The sequence below is a fragment of the Babylonia areolata genome, chromosome 2, assembly GCF_041734735.1.
Source record: "Babylonia areolata isolate BAREFJ2019XMU chromosome 2, ASM4173473v1, whole genome shotgun sequence".
Lineage (NCBI taxonomy): Eukaryota > Metazoa > Mollusca > Gastropoda > Neogastropoda > Buccinidae > Babylonia > Babylonia areolata.
This window is the reverse complement of record NC_134877.1, coordinates 24,545,233-24,555,232: the sequence shown is the minus strand read 5'-3', so window position 1 is coordinate 24,555,232 and position 10,000 is coordinate 24,545,233. Positions and strand designations below refer to the sequence as shown.

The 10,000-nt window shown below is 40.4% G+C and overlaps 1 protein-coding gene across 1 annotated transcript in view; it reads left to right on the top strand.

The window, feature by feature from the left end:
* LOC143277109 (PDF receptor-like) overlaps positions 1-10,000 on the top strand; it is a 333,041-nt gene that overhangs the window by 307,741 nt on the left and 15,300 nt on the right. The window contains exons 11-12 of the mRNA XM_076581850.1: positions 161-341; positions 9,375-9,470. Coding sequence (XP_076437965.1) covers positions 161-341; positions 9,375-9,470 — 277 coding nt within the window. The remainder of the gene's footprint in view (positions 1-160; positions 342-9,374; positions 9,471-10,000) is intronic.

The following is a 10,000-nucleotide window of genomic DNA, read 5'->3' as shown; positions in this document are numbered from 1 at the left end:
ACAAGCAACTGTGTCTGTACTGTACATATACAACAAGCAACTGCGTCCGTACTGTACATATACAACAAGCAACTGTGTCTGTACTGTACATATACAACAAGCAACTGTGGTCGTACTGTACATATACAACAAGAACTTTGTCTAAACTGTCCACCACCAGGAAAGCAGTGAAGGCGGCGATCGTGCTGCTGCCCTTGCTGGGCCTGACTAACTTCGTCATCATGCTGGAGCCTGGCGGGGATGACCTCGTCCTCTTCTCCGTCTGGATCTTCTCTGCCCACTTCCTGACAGATTTTGAGGGCTTCTTCATCTCCCTCATCTACTGCTTCCTCAACGGAGAGGTAGATTTGGATAGATAGATAGACAGATAGACATAGGTAGATAGATAGATAGATAGATAGATAGACAGATCGACTGCTTCGTCAAAAGAGAGAATGGATAGATACATACATACATATATACATACTACATTCATACATACATACATACATACATATACTACTTCTTCAACGGAGAGATAGACAGACAGATAGATAGATAGACCTACTGCTTCCTCAACAGATAGATAGATAGATAGATAGATAGATATCTTCCTCAAAGGAGAGGTAGATGCATAGATAGATAGATAGACAGATAGGTAGATAATAGATAGATAGATCTACAGCTCCCTCAACGGATAGATAGATAGATAGATACCTGCTACCTTGCTTGGTATATAGGCTCTACTAAATCTGGATATTTGGAGCAGTGAAACATTACTGCTTAGATTCGAAAAAAAGTTTCACTTGTATATTTCGATGGTGTCATACCTTCGAAACATATATGCAAGTTGTTGGGTTTTTTGTTTGTTTGTTTGTTTTTGTTTTGCTTTGTTTGTTTGTTTTGTTTTTTTGTGTGTGTTTTTGTTGTTGTTGTTGTTGTTTAAGGGGGGGGGGGGCTTGTTTGTTTGTTTTAGGTACCTTTCCCATATTCCTCTCCTGATTCCATGATAGTTGTTTTTATCGTATGTTTCTACAAGGGTTAAGGTACGTTCCCCCATACCTAGGGCGACGTATTTTGTTTTTGTTCTTCTGCTTGTTTGGTTTTTCATGTATCTAGAAAATCTAATCTAATCTTGTTGGGGCATGGAGAGTACACATTTGTAGCAATTCATAAGTTACAGATTGTTTTTAATCATCTGAGTAAATTTGTTTAGTAATTCAACGAGGAATTAAACATTTTCTTACAGTCATTCAAACATGACATTGATGCCGAGGAAAAGAACATGGCATGTAGCAATGTTTCGTTTCTTTCATGAATATTTTTACAGCTTGAAGCACAGACTTTGGCTCCACGTGCATTTTGGGAATAAACTAATTACTAAAATCGTCAGATTTCAGACATTCCATTCGCTAAAGAACTAGATTTATTTCAAATTGTGCCCATATCACAGTTAAGTGGAAGCGCGATTTTCTCATGGAATGTTATGATGCCTGCCAAACTTCAGTCTGTGTTGCTGTTTTTGTTTTTTTTTGTTTTGTTTTTTGTTGGGTTTTTTTATGGTTTGTTTGGTTCTGGGGTTTTGTTTGCTTGTTTGTTTTTGTTGTTGTTGTTGTTGTTTTGGGGAGAGAAAGGGTTGTTTGTTGTTGTTTTTGTTTTGTTTTTTTAAGTGTTGAGGAAAATGACAGGTTTTGATGTTGGATGTTTATCGGTGGGGTATGATCTGAAGTTATTTAGTTGTGTAGTCATATCAATCTGAAGTTTTGTTGTTGTTTTTTTCAGTCATTCATTTGCTGTACTTGTTTTATAGAAATATGTATTAGTTTTCTGTTTAGTTACGTACTTGCTGATAAGAAATTATGTTGTTGTTGTTGTTTTGTTGGTAGTTTATTTTGTTTTTTCTCCTAGTTATTCGGTTACGTAGTTATTTATTGTTCCACATGTCTAGTTATTTACCACGTGCTTGCTTGCTTGCTTGTTTAGTTTAGTTACTTAGTTATGTACCCAACTTACCAGACTTCTCTCTCTGTCTCTGTCTGTCTGTCTGTCTGTCTGTCTGTCTGTCTCTCTCTCTCTCTCTCTCTCTCTCTCTCTCTATCATGAGCATCTATTCACCTGTCCACTTATCCCCCATGCCTCACTGTTCACCTACTGACTGTCACAGTATTGACTGACTGGCTGGCTGACTGAGTGACCGGCTAGCTTAAACTGACCAGCTCGGGGTGTTCCATAGTTTAACTGCTTGCTGGGGTGAGGAGGCGGAGTGTTGGGGGTGGGGGATCGGGGTGGTGGGAGGGGGTGTACTGCTGAACTCTCGCTTCCTGCTGTCACTACTTGGTGGTACCACTTCTCTGTTTCTGTTAGCCATCACCTCTGCTGCTGCAGTTGTTGTTTCTGCTGCTGCACTGTTGTTTCTGCTGCTGCTGCTGCTGCTGCTGCTGCTGCTGCTAACACCACCAACACCCCCTACCACCACCAGTGCTACTACCACCACCACCACCACTACAACAACAACTACTACTACTACTACCACTACTGCAACTACTACTACTACTGATGATGATGACGATAATGATAAAACCAATAACTTTTTTTTTTAAACGAAAACAAAGAAAACTGCAATAGTATGACTGCATCTTTTAAAAAAGAAAGGGTTGTCTTCTCTCAACATATGATAAAAATAGTCTTTTTTTACTCGACTTAGCCAGTGCAATTATAATGTAATGCAAACATTTCTTCACTACTGCGAATTAATCACACAATTAAAAGGAAACCACACACTCGCCAAAGCAAAGTAATATATTATTAAACACTCAAATAATGATAATAGTAGTATGCAACCAACAGCAGACACTAAATCCATCCTCGAAATAAATTTGCAATCAAACTATTCCATGAAGCTGAAATTGAAATTAATGTGTCAAAAATATATTTTAAAAACCAAGAATAAAAAAAAACAAAAAAACCGAAGTTTGAGTCACTACACTGGAAACAAGAACTAAAGCTAAATGCAAAGTGCAAAGCTTTGAATCAAAGTGTTTAACGCTGGGAACATGTCGATGTTCCTCAAAGCCAATGTTCCCCCAGGTCTAAGGCCAGACACTACAGTCAAATAACGACGTTTTTATCTCCAATTATGTCTCTCTTTTTTTGTCTGCTAGGTGTATCATCACTTGTGGATCACAAAAAAGTGTTATCTTTGATTTCTGTGAATACCCGTTGCTATGGAAACAAATCAAAATGGCCGCTAAACAATGTATCAAAGAAATCGGGTTTGTGGTCCATGTGGTGCATGCAAACGTTTTTTGTTTCGTGGACTTGATACACAATGACAATATCTTCATTTTCACGTGAGATTGTGTTGATTTTTCAATTATTGTATTTTTTGTGAAATTTTGGGTATTGCGAAATCCTCAAAATTTACTATGGGTAAAAAGATTGGAACTGCTGTGAATTAAAACCCAGAGAATATTTTCATACATACTGAAGACAAAACTTCAATAACATGTTATAAAATAATCAAGCGTAGTCTCATGGTTGTAGGTTTACACATCGTTGAGCAAGTCCAAGGTATGTTGTCAGGGCCAGAAACTTGACGACTTGCGTCGAAATTGAACAAAATAAACACTTCCGTGATTCAGCAAGCAATCTTCACTAGCATTTTTTTTTCATTGTTAAAGACATCTTTACAGTGGAAAAACTTATGCGTATGATAGAAGAGATGTTCAAGAATCAAAATCCATCAAAAACCTAAATCATGAAAAATCATCATTTTGGTCTCATTTGCACTGCCGTGTCCCCCACCTCCACCAGGTCATTTTTGTTCCCCCAGGTCTAAGTTCACTCAGGTCTTTTTTGTGCCTCCAGGTCTACGCCCCCACTACCCCCCCCCCCCCCCCCCCCCCCCCCCCCGTCCCCCCCCACCGGGCCCCCCCTCCGACCCTCCACACACACACACACACACACAAACAAACAATTGGTAGGTCTATGTTTCCTCCAGGTCTGTATTCCCCGCAGGTCAATGTTCCCCAAGACCCTACCTATATGTTATCATACATACACTTTTGGATGGGAGACGGTGTGTGTGTGTGTGTGTGTGTGTGTGTGTGTGTGTGTGTGGAGGGGGGGGGGTCCTTTATTTCCGACGATAATAGATAAGCACTGGCACGTTTTGTTTTTTTCTTTTGTCCAGTCCTAGCCCTGATAATTGTTAAGGTATGCACTACACAATACTAAATGATAAAAGCATACGCATGATGATTATAACATAATCATATAGAAGAGGGGGGGGAGAGAAGAAGCCCACATCAGAATACAGATATAAGAATAATGTTGGGCTGGGAAGGAAGGAAGGAGAGAAGAAGAGAAGAAGAGGGGTGGGGGAGGGTAGAGGTGGAAAGAATGCAGAGAAGAGATTTAGGGGGGTGGGGTGGATAAACGAGCTATTAATGTGCATACGTGTATTATATTGGTTTGCATTGTATTGGAGAGAGAAAGAGAGAGAGAAGAGAGAGAGAGAGAGAACACTGAGCACTGAAAACTGAACACTGAAATGTTTAATGTCATTAGCTGTAAAGCTCTAGTGACATAGTAGGTACAAATAACAACAAAAAAACAAAAATGGTGCAAAACAGATAAAATGGAACAGAAAGGAAAAACATAACTGAAGCAAAATAAACTACCAAGAGATAAGCGACACTTTGGTACTTTGTCATTAGCTTAAAAAGTCCATATGGCAGGGGTGGGGGGTGGGGGTGGGGGGTTACTATGCCTTTTTTCCCCAGTCGTTCGTCTCCAAGATTTGGATAGTACACAGGAAACAAAGTACATATAATCCATATAATCATTATTCAAGCATGTGACATCGACACCATCATAATTATCAATACGAACACATAACAAAGAACATATACAACATAATGATAATCATTTGAGCCACAGAGAGAGAGAGAGAGAGAGAGAGAGAGAGAGAGAGAGAGAGGGAGAGAACTCGGAACTCAGAAATGTTTTAATGCACATCGGCCTTGAGCCACAATACAAAAGGATGACCGGGGTCGGGAAGGGGTTAAAACAAAAGTTCATTCTTGTACATCCTACCTGCAAAAGAACTGTCGCCATGGAAAAGCACGCTTTAAGTTGAATACCCCTGTATACATAAGTATGCATGAAAAACAGTGTGTAAAGCCAAATCTGTCAAAGGGCAAATACAAATAATACAGTGATAAACGTATCATAAATAAGACTTCGGCACCATGTACAGTGGAGTGATGGTCTAGAGCTAACGCGTCCCCGTAGGAAGCGAGAGAATCTGAGTGCGCTGGTTCGAATCACGGCTCAGCCGCCGATACTTTCTCCCCCCTCCACTAGATCTTGAGTGGTGGTCTGGATGCTAGTCATTCAGATGAGACGATAAACCGATGTCCCGTGTGCAGCATGCACTTAGCGCACGTAAAAGAACCCACGGCAACAAAAGGGTTGTTCCTGGCGAAATTCTGTAGAAAAATTCACTTCGATAGGAAAAGCAAATAAAACTGCACGCGGGGGAAAAAAAAAAAACAAAAAATGGGTGGCGCTGTAGTGTAGCAAGCAGGCCGAATTTCACACAAAGAAATCTGTTGTGATAAAAAGAAATGCAAATACAAATGAGCAGAAAATCAAACTACAATTACAGTGAAGTGAAAGCTTAATATACCCTGTATACTGCATGATATGATAGAATTATTCCTGGCATCCCAGATCATCTTCTTTTTTCTTCTGTAAATAGCATGAAACACACACACCACACACACACACACACACACACACACACACACACACACACACACACACACACACACTCACGCACAGAGAGAGAGACAGAGACAGAGAGAGAGAGAGAGAGAGAGAGAGAGAGTTGCACAGTCATGTACTTTTTACTTTTTGACAGGTGTGTGGATACAAAAAATAATTGTGAAGGGCGAGCCCGCGCTTTTGTGTGTGTGTGTGTGTGTGTGTGTGTGTGTGTGTTGTGCTGTGTTGTGCTGTGTTATGCTTTGTTGTGTTGTGGTGTGGTGTGGTGTGTGTGTGTGTGTGTGTGTGTGTGTGTGTGTGTGTGTGTGTGTGTGTGTGTGTGTGTGTGTGTGCATTTCTATCTGTTGCAATTCACAAGCTGGTTGTTAAGCACAGAGCACATGCTTCTATATTGTTGTTGTTGTTGTTGTTGTGGATAGTGTTGTTGTTATTGTTGCTGTTGTTGTTAAGTACGATGCTTCCTGGTTGGTAATTGTGGGCCTTATTTTCAGTTTTGTGTTTTTCACAGTCTGAATATTTCGAGTACTCATGCATTGTTATACACCAAATGTCATATCTTTCAAGTACTCGTGCACTGTCATACGCTGAACAACTTTTCTTTTCAAGTACTCGCGCACTGCTATACGCTGAACATCTTTTCTTTCAAGTACTCGTGCACTGTCATACGCTGAACATCTTTTCTTTTCAAGTACTCGTGCACTGCTATTCGCTGAACATCTTTTCTTTCAAGTACTCGTGCACTGCTATACGCTGAACATCTTTTCTTTCAAGCACTCGTGTACTGCTATATGCTGAACGTCTTTTCTTTTACGTGCACGTGCACTGGAGACTGATCTGAATGTATCTGAGCTTTTGTACAAAGTGGATGCAAGACTGTCATTTCTTTTGGGTATGGTTGGCTTTGGGAGTAAAACTGAGTTTATCATCCTTTTTTTTTTTCCTTGATACTTATATTAATCATAGTAATAATACTGATAATGATTATCAGTATTAATGTAGCGCTGAATCTTGTGCAGAGACAAATCAAAGCGCTTTCACACCAGTCAGTCACACGCATGCATAACTGTAGACTGGAAAAAAAAAGAAGAAGAAGAAAAAAAAAACAGCTGGAAACAAAGAAAATGAAGGGAAGGGAGGCTATCGTGGGAAGTGGTGGGTTTTAAGGGGGTTTTTTGGGTTGTTTTTGTGTGTGTGTGTGTGTGTGTGTGTGTGTGTGTGTGTGTGTGTGTGTGTTTGTTGGTTGGTTGGTTGGTTGTCGTTGTTTTTTTTGTAAGGAGTATTCACTAACTCTTTCAACTGCTTTGTCAATGATAAAAGAGTTGAAGGACAGGGGCTTGGACTTACCCTGAAACCAAACAACTATTTCACAAAGTTTTGTGAACATATTGAATTGAAGAAATTCAAACATCAAATGCACTTGATATTAGTACAATATTTTAGACCGCAATGAAACGTACAGCATTTTGAATCGCCGGAGTGGGTTTTTTTGTTTGTTTGTTTGTTTTTTGTTTTGTTTTTTGTTTTTGTTGTTGTTGTTGTTGCTTTTGATGAGAGGACGTTGGGACGTAGCTTTTCTTATTTATTTTCTACATTATTCTAGCACTGTGGTAAACACCCATTGAATAAATCAGAAATGTTCGAGAATAATATTAAAGACTGAAATAATTGTTGTGCGTGGTTGTTTTTTTGTTTTTTGTTGTTTTTTTTGTTTTGTTTTGTTTTTTAATCTATATGAAATCATCATTTTCAGTTGAATCCCCCCCCCCCCCCCCCCCCCCCCCAACAACCACTCTCTTTCTTGTGAATGTTATATTTTTTTAGTCTTTGTTAACCCCACTCCCACCCCTCCGCACCCTCCCCTCCATCCCCCATTCTTTTTTTTTTCTTCTTCTTTTTCTTTTTTTTTTTTTTTCCTTTTTTTTAAAAACAGTATTTTGCTACAGTGTGTTCTTGTATTTACATTTCTAGTTCCGAGCCAACAGAAAAAGAGAAAGTTAAAACTTATCTGAACATATTTAGTGAAGCAACGGTCAAAATCCTGGAGACTGGTCTGAATATTTCTGGACATTTGTAGGCAGTAAACACGATTTGTTTTTTTCCTAAGAAGGGTGGAAACCAGTCTAATGCACTTATTCCTCTATTCCCTCAATTTAGAAAACTCATCATCACCATCATCATCATCCTACTTGCACACTCCCCCTCTATCTTTCTCTCTCTCTCTCTACCTACATGATCATCATCCTTTATCCCCTATGCTAACAAATTTCAAGAGACCAGAGTGCGTGCTTTGTTTTGATTGGTCGCTTTTCTTGTACCACCATGTGATGCTGTTGTGCAGCACTGGAAGTATAATATATATATATATATATATATATATATATATATATTTATATATATATACAAATATATATATATATTTATATGTATATATATTAAATGATAAATCCAGGCCCAAATGTCATCATATTTTCATAAAGTAATGGAGAACACACCCAAAAAAAAAAGAGTCTTGGTCAATTTTTTTAACCTTTAAAACTGTATTTTCGTTTGGGTTGGGGGGCGGGGGGAGGATTGGGGGGCATGGGGGGGGGGTTAAAAGCCCATTTATGCCCGTGTTGGTCCCAGTGTACCTCCAGAAGGAAAGCTGCTTTGCACAGCAAGCGACAGCTGTTTCGTAGCGTGTAGTAGTTTACTACCCTGCTCTTGACTACAAACACAGAGAGAAACCAACTCATTCATGCGAGGAGACATTTTCTAATTGTTCGGTAGAGACCACCATACCAACTCACCCCAAACGAAAATTACAGTTTGAAAGGTTAGGATAATTAACCAAGACTCTTTGTGTGTTTGTGTGTGTGTGCGTGTGTGTGTGTGTGTGTGTGTGTGTGTGTGTGTGTGTGTGTGTGTGTGTGTGTGTTCCCCATTACTAAATAATAATAATGGTATTTGTATAGCGCTGAATCTTGTGCAGAGACAAATCAAAGCGCTTTCGTACCAGTCATTCACACGCATGCATAACTCTAAAACTGGAGAAACTGAAGACAAGGAAGAGGCAGTTGAGGGAGGCTATCTTGTGAAGAGGTGGGTTTTAAGGCCAGACTTGAAAGAGCTGAGTGTGGAGACTTGACGAAGCGAAAGAGGAAGTTCATTCCAATTGCAAGGTCCAGAGACAGAGAAACAACGGCGGCCAACAGTGGAGTGTTTGAATATGGGCATGCGTAAACAGAGTGGATCCGAAGCCGATCGTAGTGAGCGAGATGGAGCGTAGATGTGAAGACAGCCGCAGAGATAGGAAGGGGCAGATTTGTGAATACATTTATAACATAGAGTGCTGATCTTGTACTTTATTCTGTGTGAGACAGGTAGCCAGTGGAGATGTTGCAAAAGAGGAGTGATGTGCACAGATAGACAAACGAAGACATCTAGGCCTGGATGTGTCATTTAGATACTTAGGATTGACTATATATATGTTTATACATGAAAATATACATGTATATATGCACATATGTCTCACACGTGTAAGCATTGACACTGTTGTTGTTCTGTGTGTGTGTGTCTGTCTCTCTTTCTCTGTGCTGGTGCTGTGGCTTTTTACAAAAAAAAAGGTTCAGTCCGCAATCCGACGCCACTTGTTTCGCTACATGCCCCAGACCTATTCTATGGACCTGTCAACCACACATTGGCGCAACACCACCTTCAAGGTAACGCCTACGTACTTACGTTGTAATTTTTTTTTTTTTTTTCGCTTTTAGCTCTTGAGCATGCCCGGAACTTCTTTTTTTTGGGGGGGTGGGGGGGGGGGGGATGGGGTTGGCAGCCTTTCTATCTGTCTCTCTGTTTCTGTCTCTGTGTCTCTGCCTGTCTGTCTGTCTGTCTGTCTCTCTGCCTGTCTCTCTCTTTCTGTCTCTGTCTTTGTCTATCTGTCTCTCACTCTATCTCTCCCTGTCTCTCTCTCTCTGTCTGTTTGTCTGCCTGTCCTCCTGTCTGTCTGCCTCTCTCTCTCTCTCTCTCTCTCTCTCTCTCTCTCTCTCTCCCTCTCTCTCTCTCCTCCTCTCTCTCTGTCTCCCTCTTTCTGTCTGTCTCTCTATCCCTCTCTCCCCCCCCCCTCTTTCTTTCTCTGTCTCTCTCTCTCCCTCTCTCTCCTCCTCTCTCTCCCCCCCCTCTCTCTCTCCCTCCCCCTCTCTCTCTTGGCTGCCTGCATGCTCGGTGTTAGGATTTGACAGTCTTTTGG